At 50.0% G+C, this 24,209-nt stretch overlaps 4 protein-coding genes across 4 annotated transcripts in view; 2 read left to right on the top strand and 2 right to left on the bottom strand.

Moving 5' to 3' along the window:
- Positions 1-5,023, bottom strand: part of MAP2K4 (mitogen-activated protein kinase kinase 4) — a 67,093-nt gene extending 62,070 nt beyond the window's left edge. The window contains exon 1 of the mRNA XM_062506056.1: positions 4,964-5,023. Coding sequence (XP_062362040.1) covers positions 4,964-4,970 — 7 coding nt within the window. The 5' untranslated portion in view covers positions 4,971-5,023. The remainder of the gene's footprint in view (positions 1-4,963) is intronic.
- A 6,693-nt stretch (positions 5,024-11,716) lies between these two features.
- Positions 11,717-16,418, top strand: TMEM220 (transmembrane protein 220). Its single transcript, XM_062506425.1, has 6 exons — positions 11,717-11,788; positions 11,903-11,932; positions 12,776-12,836; positions 13,946-14,069; positions 14,907-14,966; positions 16,050-16,418. Exons 1-6 carry the CDS (start codon positions 11,717-11,719, stop codon positions 16,180-16,182), a joined length of 480 nt encoding a protein of 159 aa, XP_062362409.1. The 3' UTR covers positions 16,183-16,418.
- Positions 16,419-17,158: 740 nt separating this feature from the next.
- ADPRM (ADP-ribose/CDP-alcohol diphosphatase, manganese dependent) lies at positions 17,159-19,426 on the bottom strand. The gene is made up of 3 exons (XM_062506106.1): positions 18,874-19,426; positions 18,242-18,358; positions 17,159-17,901 (listed from the first exon to the last, which is right to left on the bottom strand). The coding sequence occupies exons 1-3, from the start codon at positions 19,424-19,426 to the stop codon at positions 17,615-17,617; spliced, it is 957 nt and encodes a 318-aa protein (XP_062362090.1). The 3' UTR covers positions 17,159-17,614.
- Positions 19,427-19,471: 45 nt separating this feature from the next.
- LOC134052048 (protein SCO1 homolog, mitochondrial) lies at positions 19,472-24,209 on the top strand. Its single transcript, XM_062506238.1, has 6 exons — positions 19,472-19,654; positions 19,741-19,831; positions 20,552-20,749; positions 21,557-21,649; positions 21,763-21,878; positions 23,367-24,209. The coding sequence occupies exons 1-6, from the start codon at positions 19,472-19,474 to the stop codon at positions 23,493-23,495; spliced, it is 810 nt and encodes a 269-aa protein (XP_062362222.1). The 3' UTR covers positions 23,496-24,209.

Below are 24,209 nucleotides of genomic sequence, written 5' to 3' on the forward strand. Positions count from 1 at the left end.
CACTTCAGCGGAGCCTGAAGATGGGTATTTGCTGCCAGTTCCTACCCACAGGGCAGAGCACTACACAAACACCCTGCACAGCTTTTTCCTCTCACAGTTTTCCTTTTAAGTCTCCACAGGCTACATCAGGTAGCCTGCTTCCTCCACCGGGAAGCAGGCTTCCACATTTTCTTTCACATAAAATCTTATCAAACCTAAATCCAACAGAAGACATCCAACTTCAAAGCTGCATGATACTAAAAAGCTGTTTATGTGCATTTGATACATGCAGAACTTGACGGGGTTACACGAGATTCCTGTAAGCAATGCTTCACTGCATACACATAAATTTAATTTCAGGGACTCCTCAACAACATGAAGTTTGGAAAGTACACACTTTGGCTTTTTCTGCTTCCTCACAAAACCCATCTTTCTCTTGCAGGATAATTCTCATTTTGACAGGCAACAGTCTGATTTCCACACTTCCTGGCTTCCTCAAGTCAGCATAACATAAGTGAAAAGGCCTCCCAGCATCTGAGGAGACTAACTGGGTATTTCTGGGCTTCCCCTTTACCAGGAAAACAGACATATCAAAAACATCAGTTGATTAAAAGTAAAACAAAACAGAAAGCCAAAATGCAAAACCATATGCCCACATACCAATACAACCCTACATACACAAGCTTATACCAAGACTCAAACACAAAGCAGACATGGCCATAAGGCCCATACAGGAATCAACTAGGGGCACAAATGAATTAAAATATACTGATTTGCTGACAACACAACTTTTATCATTCTTAACAAATGCAAATACATCCAAGTAGACATACACCCATCAATCTGCCAGAGTCAGCCTGCATCAGTGCTGTCTGCTAACACACACACAGGTTTGATAACTGCACTGAGGGCAAGAGTGGGGAGGAGAGCAGCTCCAGTCACTCCCTCCACTCACTAAGGCAGCAAGCAACAGACAAACCACAGCATCTCTTACTGAATTCCCATACTGAGGATCAGTCTGGTCAGTGATGCCCACAAATGGTTTCAAGCAATATTCTGCTTCTGCCAGTGCTGTGTGTGGGAGCCATTACTCCACTGACACAGTGTACATCCATTACACACCCACACCAAACTCACCTGACGGCAGGGACTGTGAGGGACCATCACAGCACTCACCAATTCTATCACCAGCCAAACATGAACAATTCCTGACCTCTCAAAAAGCCTCCCAGCAGCTCTCTTCTGCCAGAAGGAGAAAGGCACAGGACAGAGTTTCCATGTAAATAGGAACTGATCACCCAGATTCAGTAAGCCACTGATGTCATGAATGGCACCTAAGGGTAAGAGAAGGACTCTAGCTCATCTCCTCATGCACTAAGACACCCCTTAACATCCTCCCTGTTCAGGATCCTTGCCTCATATCCACAAAGGACTCTCTCACCAGAGACAGACCTCCTGTGATCTTTTGCTAAAATGGCTGGAGTTGGGTGAAGAGGGCAAAGGCACCAATGAGGGAGCAAACAGGACACGTGAAGGGAACTGAGAATTCTAAATTCTGGTTGAACTGATCAGAAATTCCCACTCAACACACCTGAGCCATGATGTACACTCTGACAAGACATATGCAGTAGTTCTGCTTTGCTTTTTAAAGACGCCAGAGCACACCAGGCAGTCAGTATTTGGAGAAGTCCCAGTTACCTCCAGTCTTTCTGAGTGCCCAATGCAGCTGAGCTGATTCCATAACTATCAGTTTTAAGTGCTTCCAGTTCCTCTTTGGCACTGTAGTTAGGGTGACTCCACAGGTTGTAATTAAAATCAAAATTCTCCCTATGCCTTGGAATAAACTACGTCTCTAGATTTCATTCCACCACTCTTCAAATTATAATTTTCTGAGCAATGTTAGCAGTAATGACTATTACTAATTTTGGCAACAAGAGAAACACAAGATTGCTTCAATTACAGTTTGGGTGCTGGTTTTTCCTTAAATCACCATCAAAGGTATCCTACTTCTCACAGAATCTGTTTTCTCCAGAAAACATCCAGGACACTAAATATTTGGGACTGCTCCTGAAGGTTAACATTACACATTAGTAAGAATAACAATTCCACACCAGCAGTCACCAGCATCCAGACAGACTTCAGTGTGCGTGCAACAGACATTTTAAAAATTATGGAATAGCGTCTATTTTAATACTCAGGATTCCAGCTCTCTTTTGTCTCCAAGCTGTGCCTTGAACACAGCACCATGAACTGCACTGGTCAGGAGACTCTTCAGGAAGAAATGAAGCTCCAAGTCCTTTGGCATGGACAGCTGATCCAGGTAACCAAAGGAAGACATGAGAGTGAAGCTGGGGCATGAAGAATAAGGGTGAATAATAAATAATAAGGCCTGAAGCAACCCCTTGCCTGATCACCAGGCTTGAGGGTCATGACTGCACAGTGAGCCCAGCATAAAGACAGCACAGAGCCCCTAGACTTCTGTATTGTCAACTGGAGGACTTTAGCCTGTGTGCATCAAAAAATGGTGGATACAGAATTAAACCAAAACTGGGACGCCTGCAGAGACATTCTGGATCTACTGCCCTTGCCCTGGACATCAATGGGATGGGTCTCAATTTTCTGAAGATTTCTCCCCTGTACCACCATCCTCACAATTCTTCCCTACCCCCAGGCCCTGATAGCTAACACTCCTTATAAAACTGCCAGCCTTGACACCAAAACAGAAACTCCATGCGAGGGACTCTCACCTCAGGCAAGCTTGCCCAAGCACATGACCTCTGGGCAGGGTCTCCAAAAGCAGCAGACTGCTGTCCAGGGGAGCACTATCAGAGTCCTTTGCCATGGGAGGTCCACCCTCTCCTACCTGCCTCACAGCAGCAGTTCAACGAGCTAGGTCAGAGTGTTTATGGCTGAAAATTAACTGAGCAAAACCTTTTTTTAAAATACAATTACTTGTTTCCAGTTTAATGACTTCCCTGCTCCACCTTTTCATGCTGTTTGAGCCAATTAAATCAACACTGATGCAGTCTACTCTTCTCCCCACCCAGCAATGCATTCCTGCACCTCCCTTGCTTCAATGCCAGCCCAGCCCCACCGCAAGTACAAGCTAGGCATCCCAACTGCAGAACACCCAAGACTTTTGTGGGGTTTTCTTTGTTCAGCTCAGCTTGCCTTGGCATCAGCAGGAACACGTTGTGGGCAAGGCCACTGTGCATCTTGGAGAGCAGCCAGCACTGCCCCAGCAGCCTGCACACCACCTGCAGCCACCTCCAGCCCCTTCCCATCCCACCCGGGTGGTGTGGCAGCACAGGTCCTCCTGGGACAGAGTTTCTTGCAGGTTCCAGGAAGCAACCTGCTTACAGCAACCTGCTGCTCCAGAGCCCAGCCAGGATCCCACACACAATTCCTCTTGGGACACCTCAAAACTCACCTGTTACCTTAGGAAAAACCACCAGCACCAAGGCACCATCACACTGGCCCACGGTCCTGAATCCATATTTAAACAGCCACTTTAAACCAGCTACAACAGAACGAACTGCCTTTCCTCCACTGGAGAGAGCATGCAGATGCTACAAGCTCACAGGGCATCACAGGTGCCAGGGTGCAAAACCAACTCTCAGCCTTGGAAGATACAGGTAATTCAGAACAAAAACTCAAATATGAAAAACGGGTTAGGTGGAAATACAATGGGCAACACTGAGGGTTGTAACTGCCCCAAAAGAACAAGGCTTGCTCTTATTAAATCACAACTGCTTTGGCATATCGTGGCCAAATTTTTAAGCCATGCATTTAATTCACAAGGTCTGGGATTCTGTTTTTTGTAAGATGGATAATACTACCTTGAGAAGGCCCACAAGGTACCAAATCCTTCATGCAGGCGAAGCTACGACGAGCCAAAATTCACCTATTTACACCAAACTCTTCAGTGTAATCACCAGTTCTCTGCTCCAACCAAGTCCCCACCAATCTCAGCACAGTCCATACCAGGAAGACAGAACACAGAATATAGCAAATAACTGTGACAAACATTACTTCACAACGGTAACTGCACTTCTGTCTCAAAGAGAGCAACCGTTCCTTTTTCCTGGTCCCAAAACAGGGTAAACTGCTTCTTTAATATTACCATCCACGTATTAAATTTAAAAAAACAAACGAACCAGCACTGTACCACCTCAGCCTAGTAAGGCCTAAAATGGTTTTCAAACAGAGAGTATTTTTCAGAGATCTAACTTTAAAGGAGAAACTCAAAGGATTTACTGAGGCCTTTCTGAAAAACAAATATCCACCGTTTTTGCAAGGCTGCTCAACCATCAACAAGTGCCGGTGGGAACCAACACGACCCGCTGCAGCACTGTAAATTTCCATCGGAACGGAACGAAACTGAACCGCAAGTTCGTGCTGAACTGATTTTACTTAAACGTTTGTCTTGAGAAAAGCACACACCGGAGGCGGAGGGCCAGGAGAGACCGCGGCTGGCCGGGGCAGTGCCGTGGTGCCGTAGCCCCGGCCCGGCCGCACCGCGGGGCTCCTGCGGGCACGGGCCGCCCCCAGCGCACCCGGCTCCGGCCGGCCGCCCCAGGGATGCTGCTGCAGCCGCGGCCCGCACCGCTCACCCGGAGCGGCCGCAGAATCGCTCCCCGCCGGGAGAGGCCGGAGCCGCGTCCAGCCCGGCCTTTGTCCCGGCGGCCGGGGCCGAGCTCCGGCCTGCGCCCCGGCAGTCCCGGCGGGCAGGGCCAGGGCCGCGCTTCCTCCCGCCGAGCGCGCCAGGCGCGGCCAGGCCGCCAGGGGGGCAGGCCCGGAGCGGGGCCGCCAAGGCCGGGCCGAGCCGGTGCCGGGGCTTCCCGCGAGGCAGCGCCGCTCCACAGCCGCGGCCCAGCGCGGGGAGCGCGAGCCGGCAGCGCCCAGGGGTCCCCACGGCCCGGGCAGGGCGAGACCTGCGGCGGCTGCGGCCCGGCCCGGCACTGCCCGGCCCGGCGGTGCTTACCCTGCATGCTGCTGCTGCTGCTGCTGCTGGCGGCGCCCGGCCCGGGCCCGCTCCCGCTCCCCCCGGAGCCGCCGCTGGGGCTGGGAGTCGCCATTGTGCGCGGAGCGGGAGCAGCGGCGGCGGCGCTGCGCAGGGCCCTCCCCGGCAGGGCAGGACACACGGCCCCGCCGCCCGTCCGCCCCCGGCTGGGGCCGCGAAACCCCTCCCCGCCGGGGCCCCGCGCCTGCGGCACCACAGCGGCGGGGCGGAGGCGGCGCTGCCTCCAGCGGGGGGACGGCTCCGCTCCTGCTCCCTCGGACCGGGGGACATCGCCCGCAGCCCATCAGGGCAGCCCGCACCGCCCTCGTCCCCGCCGGCCCCTCAGCCTGCGGCACCCGGACATCTGCTGTCCTGTCTCACATCCCCTCGGGGGCCGGCAGTCGGCCCGAGCAGCTTTAGCGCATTTCTCATCTTCGCCCTAGCGTTAGGACTTCTCCCACTCGGGCAGCCCCTTGCAAACTTCTCCCGGCTCCTGTGTTGTGTCCCACAGGGCACAACTCCTTGCCGTGCTTTCCCGGACACCCAGGGCATCAACCTCTTCCTGCCACCATCAGTCTCCCCCTCGTTTTCGTTCTTCTCTTGGCTACACTTGTTCATGCCAGCACATGGGTTCTGATCATTCCTCTTAACTTCAGCAAACTCCCAGTCATAGGGGCAGCACATACTGTGAATTTAGAGCAGTGAAATTGTTGCCCTAGAGCTGTGGGCCCTCTCCAGCCTGCTGCATGACACAGGAGACTCTGTTCACCTACAGGAGGCCTTGTGTCCTCACCTTTGTAGGAGATACAGTACTGACCCCCTTTATGAATGGAGATGGGCTGAGCAAAGAGCTGGATGTCCCACGTATTAGAAGTATGAGTATTTCCGTGCTGCTCCATTGCCCAGGTCACCATGGAGGTGATAATATAACCCTGAACACACATTGGAAGTGCCTCCAGGAACTACAAACCATCACCCTTTGAGCAAGAGCAGCGGGGGAAGAGGTTGTGGCAGGAGCTGCCTCTCCATCCTGCCTTCATTTTTTCTTATTCCTCTCAGTTCAGCTTGTACTGATTCTTCTTGCCTCATTATAAGACCAAGATTTTTCTTTGATCATATGTTTTGAACTTAGGAAAGCATCTTCTTCCATCCTAGAGTCTTCTGTTTTCCCTGCTCAATTGCGGGAGGGGGTCAGGAAGATGAGCTGGAATAGTCCCCGGGGCACAGAGGGACCCAGCCTTCTGGCCAAACCCTGCTCTGCAGGGAACAACTCACATTGCTAAGCTTGCCTTCATCAGGAAGTGGGAGAAGAGGTCATAACTGGTCCTGACCATCTCCCTGTTTCTGCTCCCAACTCCTGACAGTCCAGCAAATCCACCTCCCTCCCTGCAAAGGGTGCAGCTTTCCTTTGCCTCGGGGAACACCATAGCCCATCACACAAGCCAAGACCCCTGTGGCCTCTTTGCTGGGTTTGAACTTAGGCTGCTGTCCTTCACTGTCCCATCTTAGCCTCTACCCTCTCTGGGGACATTGCTGACTTTCCCAAAGCTGCTTTCAGTCTAGCCCCTCTACCACTTTGGTTAGGAGAGGAATGGGAGTCACTTCCACCCAGAGCTTCCACAAGGAACAGCCCTTCCTGGGTGTGGCTAGTGTGAGCACCATGGGTGGCAATCATCAGTGCCAGCGCCCGGGGCCTGTAACAAAGCTCACAGACACATCAGGTGAAGGTATGCCCTTATGCTCTCCTCCCATAGTCCTGTACGAACACCTCATTGCCTCACACCAGCAGAATCCCAACCCTGTACTTTCACCTACATAACACTGGGGAGCACCAGGGACGGCTGCTCTGTGAGAGAAGCGCAGGTAACACGGTGGATGGGTAGTGGCCTCCACAGCTAGCTGCCAGACCTGAGCTACGTGAGCAGTCTAGTCCCACGGTGGCGACCAGGCTCAGTCTGGGCTTCAGACAAGTCTTCTGTAATGGGCAGGGCTGATGTTCGAGTTCCCAGGTCAGGGTCTGGCTCACAGCCCCAGGACACGGCTGTACACAGCAGCAAACACAGATGTAACATAGCTTAGGTGGCAACCAAAGTAAGAGCTTTGGCTCAAAACAGCTGCCAGGTGAATGAAGAGTGGTTTATATATATACACACACACACGGCTTCTTCCATTTTTTATCAAAATGCTCCAAAGCCACCTGATGGCAATTAAACCACTTGCTCTTACCAGCAAACTGGTCTTAAATGCTGAGAGTTAAACTTCTTTGGGGGAGACAGGGGCAGAGGATATAGTGTGAGTCCTGACACAAAAAAACATTCCCTTCCCTAGTTCCACATCTTTCCTTTCTCTTCCCTGTTTTGCTTAAGCCTTCTCTTCTGCATGAATCCCTGAGGGCAGGTCCAGGGTTGGCACCTTTTCGGGCTTTGATGCAGAAATCCAGTGCCTATTAGCAAACACTTGCACAAGGTGACTTCCACTTCTGCTGTGTGCCCCCTACATGTGGTTTGCTTTCAATTAGCTAAAATCATACTTATCCCTCACTGAAAATCTGGGGGGATCAACAATACCTGTTCTGACTTATTTGCGAAACTTTTCCTTAAAGACCTCCAGTGATAGGGATTGTGCCATTCCCTAGCAATCTGTTCTGGCACACATCCTAACATCATCCAAAAGCCTAACTTCAGGGGTTTTTTTTGTTGTTGTTGTTGTTGTTTTTTTTTTTTTTAATTTCAAATCCTTTATATCCTGCCCTGCTCACTATGGCCATAGCCTTCTTCAAAATGACCCCTTGGGCATTTGATGATGTACAATGCTAAACTGCAGTGTTTCCCTTCTTGCTATTGCCTCAGTTTTCTCTTCTACACATTGCATCAATTCATTTCCTTTAGCCTTTCTGCATGTTTTCTATGCCTTCCAGCATCTTCACTGACCTCCTCTGATGTTTTCTCTGTCCATCTGCATTTTTTGAAGTACAGCATTCCGAGCTAGGCATACTACTCTAGCTTGTCTTGGAGGCTACAGCTCACAATGCTCCAGGATGGCATTTCCTTTTCTGTTGCTGGTGTTCAGTTTGCTCTCCATTACACTGTGGACTCTTTTTATTTTATTTTTTTTTTCAGAGGAGAGTGTTTTTTGGGTTGGTGGAGGTTTTGGATGGGTTTGGGGGTCTTTTTTTTTGTGGGTTTTTTTTTTGTATTTTTTCATTTGTTTTGTTTTGAGGATTTTGTTGTTGTTTGTTTTTTTACTTTGGTTTGGGTTTTTTGGGAAACTGCATCCACCCAGTTCCCTCACCTGAACCTGTGTTGCTCACGGCTCATAAAAGTAATGCTGGAAGTTGTACCTGTTGAATATTGTCCTGTAGACTGCAGGCCATTTCTCCATCTATTGCTGAATCCTACTGTCTTTGCTGTCCTCAACAGCGTGGAGTAATTAGCAGGTTTAATAAAGCAGTCATGGTGTTAATCATCCAGGCTGTTAACTGAAGTAATTAAAAAGATCTAGCATCAGAACGGACCCCTGCAAAAATCTTCTGAATGTTCTTCCATTTTGACAAACACTGATAATTAGCACTTGAGGTGCAGTGATCTCACCAGTTTTAGACCCACCATGCCCTTATATCTTCTTAAGAAGGGGTCAGGACAGCCAATGTTAAAAACTTTCCTAAAGTCAACATATGTGACATCTGTTACTCATGACTGTATTCCTAAACCATTGTGCCTCATCAGGACATGAGAGTGGTTTGCCAGCATTTTTTTGTAATGTGCCATTCTCTCTGCAACCAGGACATCATCCACCCCTTATTCTGTACCATTTACATCATGCCCAGATGTTATACTTTCCAACTTTGTTATATAAATACACATATATATTCATATAACTCTACATGAGCAGAGGTGTAATTTCAGTGGTCACTGGCCATCCCCACCAAGATGTCTGCTGAGTTCAGTTAGTCCATGACTGGTGTATCTGGAGCAGTCTGTACTCACTGTCCATGCTAGCTATGACATACAGTGGCGTTGTCATTCAACAACTAATATTACATATGAAATTCAACATTACAGACTGTTCTCTGTAAAAAGTCAAATCCCCTTGAGGTCTGTATGATATTTCCCTGTCCCTCTTCACTTCTCACCTGGTGCATCCAGGTCCTTGAGCAAAAACCATCCCATTGATGCGTTTGTCTTTGCTTCAGAAATGTGTCCTCTGAAGTTGGTCAGTGAGGGAACATGGGGCTGTTCCCATTCTCAGAAAGGTGGGGCCTATCCTTCCCTGCTCATGCCACCTGACCCACCAGTTAAGGCAACTAAACCCAGAGCTCTTGTGACAATACCAGCTGTGCAATCATGCATGTATCTCCAGATGTCCCTATTGGAATTGCAGTCAGGGTTCTGCAGCCAGGAGCACACCAAAGGCACTGAACCCTTCACCTGCCCACCCAGAGTCTTTTAATCACTTTTGATCCAATTTCAACCAATCTATGACCATTCGTGACACAAGGATGAGGGCCATTATGAAATAGGTCATTGTGATGGGTGACTATGGCTGTGCTGTAGTGACATCTCTGTTACAGGCCTTTGGGAAATATCCTGGCTCTCAATATCACAGCTTTGCTGCAGGGCCCATCCCTGCTGCCTCTATTCTTTACAGGTGGAGTTGCCACAGTGAAGATAAGCTCGGACTGCTTTGGGGTGAGAAGCAGATCCAGAGAGTCATAAGGAGGAAAGATGTTTTGCCTAATATCAAGGAACACGTAGCTCAACTTTTACTAGAGGTTCTTGGCCTCCCTCTCATGGGAGAAGTCAGTATTGCCTTCAGCTGACAGTCTCCTGTGTCCCTGCAGTGTGTGGTTGGAAGAAGTGCTCAGGATAGTTGGTAAAGCTTTTAAGTGAACAGCCTTGACCTTTTCTTTGCAATAAACATACCCAACACTGAAAAACTTTTTTGTATCTATGACATGGTACAGCCTGATTGCTTTAGAATTCCATTCATCTCAGTTGGCCAGAGCATGATGCTAACATGAAGGTTGTGGGTTTGATGGGCCATGTATGGGCCATCCATTCAAGAGCTGGACTCTATGATCCTCATGGGCCCTTCCAGCTCAAAATATTCTGTGATTCTGTGAATTAGAGCAGTAAAGAATGCCACAGCTGGTAAACCAATCCCTTCTTTTGACCCTATCCTCAGGAGAGACAGAGGCGCCTTTTGCCTTCCCTTGCTCTTGTCACTGAACTTTGGTCACTCACAGGATTGCCAAGCCTTCTACACCATGCCTCCCAAGTGCCCATGAGAGGCTGCTTTCTGCCTGCCCAGCCTTCCTTCCCCTCAGCAGAATTCTGTCCCACACCATGCAGGGCCCTGGATGTGACTGTCCAGCTGTTTCTCTGTTTCCTTCCCAGTATCTATCAGTTTCTCCCATCTGCTCTCTCCCCTCCCAACCGTGCAGCCCATAAGATGTCAAGGAGCAGCCCAGCCATGACAGAAAATAGGTGGGCTGTGCAAATTTGCACAATAACTTGTGATCAGACAAATTAAAGAGCCAAAGACTTAATCACAGAATAATTTGCATTTTGAAGATCAGCTAATATGGTTGGAAAAAATGGGCAGTGACTCATAATATCGTTTCCCACACAAAGAAGAACTGGTGTGCCTGAAAAGCTTGGCTGCTTTTATTTTCCTATGATATTATGCTAATAATTATTATTCTAATGAAAGACATGATGTCTTTTACATCCTTACACTTTTTATCACCACTGTTACTTTTTAATCCTTGACATTTCCATTTTCTCGCCCAAAATTAACCCCCTAATGTTAGAAAATACATTCAAGACCCTATCCTTGACCTGAAACAAGACATAAAGGTGATTCATTACTAGAGCTCTGTTTCTTTTGAGATGAGAGGTAGGGATTTTCACAAAGACAACTCTTACTTCTCTGTGGCTTTATTTGCAGTAATTTCATATCTTGTAACCTGCTCAAGGAAAGACCCAGATAAAAATGAGAATCATTCCTCTCCACAAATGTGAACACATTTACATGTTCTCCACATAACAGTTTAGCAAGACCTGATTCTGTTGGGTGCTGAGGGAACTGTGTGATCCTGATACTGAAATTGGTGGGAGATACGATCTCACAGAGGTTTGGTTTTGGTAAATATCACGTTTCTAAAGACTCACTTTCAGTTCATCACTTATTATCACTTTTCATCATAAAAGATCCAAGAATGATGGCATAGTGCTATTCTTCTGAGCAATATCCTTTTTGGTTCTCCAGACTACACAAAATTAGTGAGTCTCTTCAACACAAAACTAATTATGAACCATTACTAAAATAATAGAATGATTTTGGTTTGAAGCAGCCTTAAAACTCATCTCATCTAGCCCCCTGCCATGGCAGGGACACCTTCCACTGTCCCAGGCTGCTCCAAGCCCCAGTGTCCAACCTGGTCTTGAGCACTTTAGGCATCCAGAGCCAACCACAGCTTCTCTGGGAATCTGTGCCGGGGCCTGCCCACCCTCCCAACATCGCCATGCTGACCGTCCCGTCCCGTCCCGTCCCGGGCGATCGTGATCGGGGCCGGGATCAGGATCGGGGCCGGGATCAGGATCGGGGCCAGGATCAGGATCGGGATCGGGATCGGGATCGGGATCGGGATCGGGGCTGGGATCGGGGCCGGGATCGGGGCCGGGGCCCGCCCGCGTCCCGCCCCTCTGTCCCGCCCCCCGGCCCGCCCCGGCCATGGCGGCGCGGCTGTGGCGGCTCTGCAACCTGCTCATGGCCGCCTTCTTCGGGCTGGCGGCCGCCGTGCAGGTGAGGCCGCGGCTCCTCTCCCGTCCCCTCCCGACCCCTCCCGTCCCCTCCCACGGAGCGCGGCCCCGGCCGGGCCGGCGGCTGCGGGGTCTCAGTGCGCGCCTCCCGCTGCAGGTGAACGACCCCGACGCGGGGCTATGGACGGTGAGTACGGGCCGCTCTTCCCTTCCCCTTCGGCACCTGCTGTCCCGGAGGTCCCGGCGGCCTCAGCCCCGCTCCCCTCGCGCCCGTCAGATCCGGGGCCGCCGGAGGAAACGTCCCGACTTCCAGCTGAAGAGCGGGCGGACACGGGGAAAACCACGGCTCTACTGCTGCCGCGTCTGAAATCGGACCGTGCTTCCAGCATCTGCCTTATTGCACCCCGGATCTGCCCCTGCAGAGCATCGCTTGCCTGTGCAGAGCACCCCGAGCTGCCCCCTGTCGTCCTGCCCGGCTCCCCGCCGTGCCCGTGGCCCTGTGCCTTGAGTCCCCAGCGGAGCCGCCTTCTGCCGCTCTCTTCAGCAGGGAGCCAGGCCCGTCCGGCCTCGGGCACTGCGCAGCCCGGCCCTGGGCTGGGAGCTGCGGGCAGGCGGGGACAGTGTGTGCGACAGGAGCTGCTGGCTGGGCACGGCTGCCCCTGCGTGCCCTGGGGAGTGTGAGCCTCTGTCTGTGACAGCGGCACCAAAGGGGGCTGGAGGGTTTGGGGAGCCCAGGGCCAGGCAGGACCCTGTCCCGTCAGGATCAGGGTTCAGGGAAGGGGCTCTGCAGTGGTTGGTCAGGCAGCCAGTATTCCATAACCCAGGAGCAGAGGAATAAGGGCTGGCTGTGAGCTGGTGGCCCGGGATTTTGGGTGATGATGGTGAGGATGAGCACTACAGTAGGGTCAGGGCATGCTGGATGGTGACAGACTGGGATCTGCTCTGTGCCTCTGACAAACTGCTGCTGGGTGCTTCTGCTTCCTGACCGTGCTAAGTTTTGCTACCAGGTAGATTTATATGTCATTAACAGGTTGTCTACTTAGTGCCAGCTGCCCTGACGCTGCTTGTCAGCATCAACCCTTCAATTACAGGTATGATACTGGTGTGCAAAACAGTGTCTGCTCAAACTTTGCCCTCAAAAGGTTGTTGTTTGGCTTTTTTTTTAATTTTTATTTTTAACTGAACCACAGATTAAATTCAGGCTGTGTGGAAACACATCCTACTACCTTCTGAAGGCAAAAAGCTGCAGGACCTCTTTCTGGTCATTGCTTTAGTGCTAGTGGCTGGGCAGGCTGCAGGTGGGGAGAGGAGCCCAGCAGAAAGCCCAGCTACTGGGATGGGCCTGCCTTTGCACCCCAATTCCAGCTTAAAGCCCGAGTGGAGCAGCAGCCTGGGAGCATGCTCTGAACCTGGCTCTGTATTGACCTTACCACCTTAACTCACTTCATTCTGTTGTTGTAAATCTGTGTTTTTGTTTATCTGCCTCATGCAAGAGCAGCTGAGCTTTGCACAGTCCTGTGAAAGTGCTAAAGGTCTTGTTCAGTGCCAGATATTGCAGCTGCCCCACAGAGCAATGGGCAGCAATAGGAGTATTCAAAGGCTGTGTTTCCAAGGGTGCTTACTGTGGGGGCTAATGGCAGTTCAGAGGATCATTCAGATCAAAATTGTTTCAGGTCTTCAGAACATAGTTAAGATTTTTGTATTTTAATTTAGTGAAAATAATTTTAAATAAGGCCATTTTATATACACAAAGTGACTGCATCTGTTCTGGATGAATACTTATGCTGAAAAATCTAAAATCACACTTAAAAAAGAAAGCCTTCAGGAATGCATGATATTGTCACAAATGACACCATTGCAGTCTCTTGGCATTCTGGCTACCTTAAGCATATAAACTGGCAGTATTCCTAAGTTCAGAACTCATGAGGGTTGATTGCTTGTGGTCTTGAGTATTTCAGGGGAGGTTTACTCTGTAATAGGTGGCATAATGGCATTTGGCTGGTCAAGAGAATCTGCATGTTAAACTCATAGTTAGGGTTTTCCTTGTGCCAAGATCTGTGGAAAATAAAGATTATAATAGCACAACTTTTGTAAAACTGTAGGTTTATGTAAATTCACCAAGAGGTATTTGCCATTCAGGTCTGTAGAAGACCCTATCATGCCTCATGATAGTGGCTGACAGTCTATTTTTTTCCCCCAGACAACGGTGTTTGGAGGAGCCTCTGTGACCTTCATTCTGCTGGCTGTGTTGTTGGGACCATTGCCTTGGCTTGCTCCTTGTTTGCTTATGCCCAAGGAAACATTTTTCATGAAGAGGAAGGCAGGTAAGCAGTGGGTTTTATTTGCCCAAATCCAGCTCACCATGCCATTTCCTCCCTAAACTCCCCTTCCTAAACTCTTATTTCCTGGGTTGTTGCAGCGAGTGCTGTTGGTCCAGAGGAATCAGACCAAAGAGGAGGGAACATAATGCTCCAAACCAGTGATTTCTTGGACACAGGGAAGTGAACAGTTGTTGCTTCCCTGACTCTGGCAGGCAGTTATATTTATTTGTCTGGCTTTCAGAGACCAGGGCACAAGCACCGTGAAACAGCTTTGTTCTCTTTTCCTGGAGCTGTAGGAGTGGTAATCAATGTTTTAAAAACTCTTGAGGCAATACCAAATGCATGTTTATCTGGCATGGGCTGCTGAGTCCTCCATGCGATTGAGGACGAGGGAGAATTTCTCACCTGGACATTCAGAAGTTGCCTAAAAAGTAGGTGCTTGCAAAGTACTGAGGTGAAGCCCTGGCAGCTTCTTCTGTGCCTAATCACAATCTGGAAAACTGGGATGTTGCTTTGCTCTGTTTCAATAGAATAAATGTTCCTGCTTTGTCTATGTTGATTAGAGAGATGTGCTATGGAATATAAGTCCAGCAGGAGAACAAAATGTGGAGGCAGGAATTTGAATTTCTGCAGCTGTTTAGCTGTCATGTCAATTTGTAGATTTATGGTGTGAAGCAAAGTTACTCTTTGTAAATACCTTTATAATTATAATCCTAGCAAAATATATTTAACCTCTCCGAAGGAGCAGCCATTACTGTTTTGGAGGCAAAATTTGTATTGTTGGGATGCAGACATCTGTTTGTATTATTGTCTGATCTGTTTTTTTGTTTGGCTTTATAGAGAGTTGTTTGGTTTGGTGATTATTACAATATGGATGAGTCTTTGTCGTAGTTCAGCAAAGTAAGTTTTATTTTCTCTTTTTTAATAATCCATTCCATTGTTCACATTTAGTGACTAGCTCCTTGAAAACACACATTTGATTCTGGCTGCTTGTTTTCCTGTTTCATGTCACCCTCTGAACCTTCCAGATGCCCAAGCAGTAGTAGCTCGTGCTACAGCCTGGAGGATCTTGCACAGATAAAAGTTGGGGCAGGGGGGAAGGTAATTCTACACAAAGCACTTTTTCTGGCCCCCTGCCATAATGGGAGCATTTTCCCTTTGCTTCATGTGCTTTTTAAAAATTCCAACTAGTTTCTGTAGCGTGAGTTATCAGGAAATTCTTTGTGCCTCTCCAGTAAAAGAGTCTGGTGATGTATCCATAGGAGCCCCATTAAAGTGGCCAAAGGCTCTCTGCTGTCTTTCCAGCTGCAGGCAGATGTGAATGTTACGTGGTAACTGTAGCAGTGGTCAAGAAGGCCAAGGACATCCTGGCCCATCCCATCCATGGTGTGGACAGCCATGGTGTCCCAGCCAGGATGAGGACAGTGCCTGTCCCTTGTGCTGGCACTGCTGAAGCTCTTCCAGTCCTGGGGTCAGGTTTGGGCACCTCACTTCGAAAAGGACTTTGAGGGACTGAAGCGTGTTCCCCTCCAGGGAGGGGAACGGAGTTGGGGGTCTGGAGCACCAGGAGTCACCAAGGGAGCTGGAATAGCTCAGTCTGGAGAAAAAGAGGCTCAGGGGGACCTTTTTACTCTCTACAACTCCCTGACAGGAGGGTGCAGCCAGGTGAGGGTCAGGCTCTGCTCCCAGAGAACAAGGGACAGGACCAGAGGAAACAGCCTAAAGCTGTGCCAGGAGAGGTTGATATTAGATCCTGGGGAAAATTCCTTCACTGAAAGAGTGGGCAAGCATTGGCACAGGCTGCCCAGGGAGATGGTGGAGTTACCATTCCTGGAAGTGTTAAAAAAAATGACTGGATATGGCACTGCACCAGAGGGTTTAGTGGGTGTGGTGGTAAGGTTGGACTTGATGATCATGGAGATCTTTTTCAACCTTAAAGATTCAGTGATTTGAAGTAGCTCTGTTGGATTTGTTCTGTTACAGGAGTCCCCTGGGAAGAGTTCGCTTGGTTGCTGCAGTCATCGTTGCTCTCTTCCCCTTTGTCTCGTGGCTGTACATTTATGTGAATAAAGACATGCGAGAGTCTTGGCCTACACACTGCAAAACAGTGATGTAATTGGGTGGGAGAAAGTCTACAGTAATTGTGCTGACCTTACTTGCCTTTGTTTTTTGTGCTTAATGAAAGGTGAGTGTCAGTTTGATGGTTCTCAAGAATATCTGGCTGCTTGCAGCAGTGCCAATTGAGATTTGGTAAAATGTTGAGGAACAATCAAATCTGAGTAGGGAATTTTTCTATGGAAACTGTTCACCTTGCTGCTTATATTTTCCAGGCACCATTGATCAAATGTCTGTTCTGAGGGTATATTCAAGATATCATTGTATCCCTGGATCACTCTCCAATCACCTCATAGTTTAGGAAATCTACTATTCTGTAACATAAGGGACAAGTAAAGCAAATACTATTTTAATAAATGACTATTTACAGCCATAAAACTTTCAAAAATGTGCCTGGATAATGCATTTCAAACTTACTGGAAAAATGAGCAGTCTGTATTTCTGTCCTGTGCTAAAATCATATGTAGAATATATCTGAAAACATTATTTTTGCTATTATTTTTAACTGAAAGTCATTGGTTTTATTAAGTAATAAACACTATTTTTTTAAGAAAACTCAGTTAAGGTCTCCATATCTTTTATTTTTCTGGGAGAGGCTTAGAGATGCATATTCAAGCCTGTCACCAGCAGATGTGGGCACTGTCACAGCTCTGCTGCTCACCTATTTTTTTCTTGAAAAGCAGGACCTCGACAGCAGCCCTGCAGCAGCAAGCATGTCCCACTATCCATCCTGGAGAAGCAAGCACAGGTGGATACACTGGACTCAGGAAATGGGACAGAGCCAGGACAGCTCCAGGTGTAACACACACTTTATTTAGATGGGTGCCAGGGTTTGCTCTCTCTCTCAGCACTGCTGCAGCTGATCCCAGCTGTGCACACACAGCACAGCCCCAGTATCTGCAGCATTCCATGGTACAGCACAGATGGTCTCCATTCTCCTTAGGCTCAGGTTTTTCTGAAGATTCCTTTAGTTTTTAAAGCAATGTTGGAAGACTGAATTAGGCTACAGGCTGGATATATTCTGCCAGACATAAGACCTTACTGTAGTGTTCACAGAAAATAAATAGAGATGTGGCCGGGAAGATACAACTATGCATGCTTTAATGCTCACAGAGAGAAAAGCAGAGGGGCTTTTTTTGAACAATATTCGGTTTGCATCTTTTCATAGTAGCAATCCAGTCTGGATTGGGTGTTTGAAATCAACATTCTGCATTTCAGTATTTTCAACTACTGGCCTTCTCTAGTCTCCACAAAGAAATCGGGTGCTTTCTTACAGAAACACAATTCCTAAAATTCTGTATCCAAGAGAAAAACACCTGAGCTAAAGCAGTAAGGATCAGCCATGCACAGCTTTGTAAAAGCAAACAGCTGAATCTCCTATGTTTTTGTCCAAGTCCTTCCTGAAGAAGAGCAATCTGTATTTGCCCGGTATTTCAGAAATGCATCACTCTGTCAGGAATTCTGCCCCTTCCTTTTAGTACCATTTTATCTTCATAGACGTAGATAGTTCCAAAAGCGTTGCTGTCGGGCGGGGTCTCGATCACGCCCTCCAGGGTGAGGTGATGCACTCCGTGAGAGTCCAGGCAGTAAGCGCCGTCGTGCAGGTGCCCTGCGAGGACACACACCACGCACCGGTGCGAGTGGATGATGCACAGGGCAGCCTCGTAATTCCAGGCTAGGCAAACCCCATTGGAAGCGGATGGATGAAGGGGCACGTGAGCTGCAGTTCAGAGGGAAAGAAATACAGAGAGTTAAAGTGTTACAAATCTGCCTCCTTGCTGGGAAGTTCAGCCATGCAAATGAGTACAGAAAGCTCACCCCCAGAGTGAGGCATGGTTGCTGTTCTGCTCTTTCGTGGGTTCCATCTGCGCCTCACCAGACCAACTACGTGTTTTCCACAGCTAACATACACAGGCTAGTTAGCTTTTTTTTCCCCCCACGTATTTCCATGGGAGCATACACCCCCATCAAATACGGGAGTTGGAACTAGATTAGCTTTAAAGGCCCTTCCAACACAAACCATTCTGATTGTCTCTTTATCCCCCTCCCTATCCACCTACCCATAACTATAACTTTTTCTTGGTTTTCATCAGAGAACTTGAGGACTTCATTGAACCAGTCCAGCTGGGCTTGGCTAAATCCTCCATTAAATGCTACAAAATGAGGTTCTTTGAGCCCTGCAATGAAGAAGAAGGTTAGGCACAAATAGATACACCTCGCACAGCTCCTCCACTTGCCTTATGTTAATCTGCTGATGGTTGGTTTACTCTCAGAACCTTTGGGGTTTTTTCTTGCAATTCTTGGATCAAAACTCCAGTCCCCTTGCACATAGAACAAGATTATTTGTTAGTGTTTTCGGGAGCTTTGGTCACGCTATACAAACAGGGTTGTTGGGAATACCCCCGGCACGGGACAAAGTGGGCACAACTCAGTGCTCTGCAGCAGCTGCTTCCCCAGCAGCTGGAGCAGCAGCTTCCCCTGCTTCCGCAGCAGCTGCGTGGTGTTCCGATACCGCAGGGCACAGAGCACAGCACAGCACACCGCGGCAGCATCTCCTGCGCCCGCCTGCGGCCGCACTGACACCACGGAGGTGCGAGCAACGGGACACATGCTTGAGCATCCCGCTGTCAGCACCGGGAGCTCCGGACAGCGAAGGGTTCGGCCGCCCGCGCCTCCGCCAAGCCGGAGATACCTTCGGGGCTGTTGAGGTCATCGTTGGGGTTCTTCTTCCGTAGCACCCGCAGGGCCTCCTGGTAGCGGAGGCTGCCGGGGTCCGCGCCCAGGGTGCTCGTGTCGTAGGCGTCGAGCACGACGAGGCGGAGGCGCGGGGCCGGGCTGCAGTGATAGGAGTGGCACTCGCTGTCCGCGGGCCCGGACGAGCCCGCCGCGGCCCGGCTGTACAGCCCGCTCTGCGCCAGCCGCGCCCGGCTGAAGTTGTAGAGCTCGTGGTTGCCCCACGCGTGGTGTACCGGCACCGAAAGCTGCCCCAGGACCTGCAGCACCTGCTGCAAGGCGCTCTCGGCCTCGCCGCGCCGGGCGTTCTGCCCGTCGATGCTATCGCCCAGCTGAAGCACGCAGTCTATCGGCGGGCTCTCGCCGGCCCACGCCTGCACCGCCTCCCGCAGCAAGCGCAGGCTGTGCCGGTAGTAGCGCCGCCGGCAGCCGCCGAAGTCGTACCCGTCCTCCGCATCCGCGAACTGGATGTCAGCGACGACCCCGAAGGCGAAGCGCGGCGCAGCCTGCATGGCGGCCTCGGGCGGGCCGGAAGGGGCGGCGCGGTTAGCGCCAACATGGCGGGGCTGGCGGCGGCGGGGCTGTGGCGGCTCCGGGCGGGCGCGGTGCGGGCCCGTGCGGGGCTGTGGCCGCTGCCGGGCCCGGCCGTGCGGGGCTGGGCGGTGCTGCCCGTGCCCCGCAGCCGCCCGCTGTCGCAGCTGCCGCCGGGCCGCGGGCCGCGGGCGGGCGCCCAGAGGCGGGTGAGTGAGGGAGGGAGGGAGCGCGGGCCGGGCCGGGCCGCTCCCGTGCCCTGAGCAGTCCCCAGACAAACCCCTTGTCCCCGCAGCTCGTGTCGTGGCGGTCGCTGGCGGCCACCGTGGTGCTGGGGGGAGGGCTGCTGGCCGGCATGAAGGTGATAAAGCGGCACAAGGAGGAAGGTGAGTGCGGGGTGCCGGAGGAGCGTCAGGAGTGTCGCGTTTCGTGTTCGGACGAAGCGTTTCTCATGTTCAGATGATGCAGGGTTTTGTATTCAGATGTATTTTACCTGCTCGGGCATCGTCACTGTGTCGCAGCTTTGCCGTTCCGTATGTTTACGGAAGTGCCGCAGGAAATTTTCAATAATTAAAAGCAATTCGAGGTTCAGCGTTTTAGATTTGTAGGTTGGAGCAGTTGTGGTTGGCCGCACGCTGTGCCAGCCTGTGCAGAGCAGACACGGAGCTGGGTGCTGTGGGCTCCTTGGGTTCTTGCCCTGCAGCCCATGAGCTTTGCCCTGTCCTGCAGGAACTGCCCACACGTTTCCTTTTCATGGATTTACTGTTGAAAACAGAGGTATTGCAGCTTTTAGGGTGTGTTCAGATTTCAACAGATGCTGGTTGCACTGTTTCACAGCAGGACAGATATCTGTCTTTATTTTCTCTTTCTAAGCAAAAAATGAAGTTGGGTAACAATTAAAGATAATATCATGCTTCAAAGGGATTTAGTGATATATTTGATTTTGTCAAAAAGGAATGCTTTCTGGAAGGCACATGCATGTTGGGTTTCTGTGTGACAGCCACTGGTGGATCTTGACATGCCCCGAGCAGTGTCTGACTTGCTGCTCCCAAGGTTTGCCTGGGAAGCACTGTGCATTGTGTTTGATTCCCAGTTGTGTTGTGCAGAACTGGAGAAGGAACGAAACCGAGGCATTGGGAAGCCACTGCTGGGAGGGCCCTTCTCGCTCGTCAGCCATGAGGGACAGCCCAGGACCAGCAAAGACTACGTTGGCCAGTGGGTGCTGATCTACTTTGGCTTCACTCACTGCCCTGACATCTGTCCTGATGAACTGGAGAAAATGATTGCAGTGGTAGATGAAATTGGTATGGGAATTCAGTTGGTGTAGGGGTCCATAAACGGGGGTTTTGGGAGCGTCAGGTTTATTCTGTTAAACTATCACAAATGGTGGTAACTGGTAATTTATTTGTTTTTTCAAATGCCGCTGGCTATTATTCAGTAATTGAATTAACTGCTAAGGGTCACTAGGGTCTAACGTGACAGCACTGATCTTTCCACAGCAGGGGACTTGGGAATAAAAAGATGGCAGGTTACAGGGAGTATGTTGCATTGTATTTTTGCCAAGAAGGGAACATGAGGTATATTAGGATTGTTTTCCCTCTATTTTGTTCATCTCTATGAGATTCTCTCCTGAAGCAGAGTGGCTGTGCTGTGGAATGGAGGGAGGAGGCAGGCTCTATGTTAGCTGTGTTTTCTTAGCCTGCAGGCCCTGAAGAATTACTGAGCAGAGTTAATGGTACCCCAGCATGGGGGAAATCAGACCAAAGTGAAGGCTTTGGCTGGAACATGAAGAGCCTGGTCCTTGTGTCAGCCAGTGTTCCAGCACGTGCATCACACCACAGCATCTTCTGCAGCAGAGCCAGTCTGTCATCCCTCCTGAGCAGGGCGGGGCCTCTGGCTGGGGGGGCTGGAAGCTCCCAGCATAGACACAGAGCACTGCATCTCATGGCATTCGCTTCCTTCACAAATTACACAAATGAAGCTGCACAAAATGGTCTTTTTTTAGTCACTTGGGGTGGACTTGGATTGATGTTACATGGCTATGAGCTTGTTTGAAGGAAGATGAGAGATACCTGTTTTTCTAAAATAAATAGTAATTGTTAATGTCACAGAACGAATTCCGTCTTTGCCTAATCTGACCCCGCTCTTCATCACCATTGATCCTGAGAGGGACAGCCAAGAAGCCATTGCCAGATATGTTAAAGGTATTCCTGCTTTCTTCTGCTGTGTCTCATAGCATGTAGTACAGAGCACTGAAAAGGAGACTCTTGAAGGGATTCTTTTCACTAAAATGTGTAAATGTCTTCTTTCTCTCTAGAATTTTCTCCCAAGCTGGTGGGATTGACTGGAAGCAAGGCACAGATTGACCAAGTGGCTAAAGCATACCGTGTGTACTACAGTGAAGGGCCCAAGGATGAGGACAATGATTACATAGTAAGTAAAAGGAGTCTATGCTTTCTGAAAGGCTGTGGATAAGAGCAGCATGTACATTTTAAAACCAGCTATTGGATCTTTACTGAAGCCCCATGTGCAGTGGTATGTTAAGCTGTCAGAATCACAGTGCCCTCCTACAAGCACAGAACCTTACCAAAGTGTGTTCTAAGCAATCCCAGAAATGCAGGCAGTAGCACAGCAGATAGCAAGCCTGGCAATAGTCGAATTTCTTTCTGATCTGTAGCATTTGACTGGCTGTTTTCCTATGTGCTCCAAAGTCACTGTGTTTTCTCACTTCTAATGCAGCTGCACTCAGAGCAAGGCTGTGTTTTAGTCCTGAGCAATTATGGCGTCCAGCGCCAGAACTGTGTGTCTTTGCTGATAAAGATGTTGTCACAGTTAGGTGCTTAAATAAATTTGCAGTGGAGTTAATTCCGGTATAAATCCAGTTCGAGTATCCGGGATGGGCGTGAGTGAGGCTTCTTTAGTGCGCCGGCAGGGGGCGGGCCTGTTCCGCATGTCCCTGTATCCCAGTGCCTGTCCCGATCCCTCATGTCCCTGTATCCCAGTGCCTGTCCTGATCCCGCATGTCCCTGTATCCCAGTGCCTGTCCTGATCCCGCATGTCCCTGTATCCCAGTGCCTGTCCCGGTCCCGCATGTCCCTGTATCCCAGTGCCTGTCCCGGTCCCGCATGTCCCTGTATCCCAGTGCCTGTCCTGATCCCGCATGTCCCTGTATCCCAGTGCCTGTCCCGATCCCGCATGTCCCTGTATCCCAGTGCCTGTCCTGATCCCGCATGTCCCTGTATCCCAGTGCCTGTCCCGATCCCCATCCCGCATGTCCCTGTATCCCAGTGCCTGTCCCGATCCCGCATGTCCCTGTATCCCAGTGCCTGTCCTGATCCCGCATGTCCCTGTATCCCAGTGCCTGTCCCGATCCCGCATGTCCCTGTATCCCAGTGCCTGTCCCGATCCCGCATGTCCCTGTATCCCAGTGCCTGTCCTGATCCCGCATGTCCCTGTATCCCAGTGCCTGTCCTGATCCCGCATGTCCCTGTATCCCAGTGCCTGTCCCGATCCCGATCCCTCATGTCCCTGTATCCCAGTGCCTGTCCCGATCCCGCATGTCCCTGTATCCCAGTGCCTGTCCCGATCCCGCATGTCCCTGTATCCCAGTGCCTGTCCTGATCCCGCATGTCCCTGTATCCCAGTGCCTGTCCCGATCCCGATCCCTCATGTCCCTGTATCCCAGTGCCTGTCCCGATCCCGCATGTCCCTGTATCCCAGTGCCTGTCCCGATCCCGCATGTCCCTGTACCCCAGTGCCTGTCCCGATCCCGATCCCTCATGTCCCTGTATCCCAGTGCCTGTCCCGATCCCGCATGTCCCTGTATCCCAGTGCCTGTCCTGATCCCACATTTCCTTTCTGAGCTGGTGGTCTGTGATTTTTGGGGTCTCTCTTACCAAGCCACGCTGTGCTCTCTTGCAGGTGGATCACACAATAATTATGTACCTTGTTGGCCCTGATGGTGACTTTGTGGACTACTATGGCCAGAATAAGAAGAGTGCTGAGATTTCAGCTTCTGTTGCTGCACACATGAGAAAATACAGATCCTAAATCAGAAGGTCTTCAAAGATTGCTGTGAATGCCACCTGTGGATTTGTCTATGATTGGACATTGGAGTTAAAGCAGAAGCACACAAGTTTAACATCCTGTCAAGCAGGTCTCCTTTCTTCCAAATAAGAAAGGCATCCATGTTTCTGCAAATTTCCATGACCAAAAATCTCTACAGAGCCTTCCCCATGGATATCATTTCCAACAAGATCTTGGGTACAGAATGAAAATTGTGACTTCTCTGAAACATTTTTGGGAGCCAAGGATGGAAAGCACTTGTCATTTGGGAAGAACACATGTGTTGCTGGTAAAACATTGCTGGTAAAAAAAAAATTGCTGGTCTGGCAAGATATCAGCAAGGACAGCAGTCACTGCAGGAGGATTACTTGATGCAAAGCCATGAGGCCATGGCATTCTCAGAGGAGCTCTGCCCTCTGTTTCTCTGCATTGTTTTGCCTTCTGGGAGAGGCAGCTGCACTATTAGAAGCAGAGGAGCCTTAGGAGTGCTTCTTTATCCAGGTTGAGAAGGTGAAGAGCACTGAAAGCACCGGCAGCTTCCACGCATGGGACCAGCCCTGTAGCAAGCTTGATCATTTCATCTGAATGCAGAAATGAAATGTATTTTTCTGGTGATTTTTCCAGGTGAACACCGTTCACTTGTAAGGAAAAGAGAATTGGGTTGCAAATAGGTTTTTCTTCTGGTGCAAATGATAGTGT

Source organism: Cinclus cinclus, chromosome 20 (assembly GCF_963662255.1).
Source record: "Cinclus cinclus chromosome 20, bCinCin1.1, whole genome shotgun sequence".
Classification (NCBI taxonomy): domain Eukaryota; kingdom Metazoa; phylum Chordata; class Aves; order Passeriformes; family Cinclidae; genus Cinclus; species Cinclus cinclus.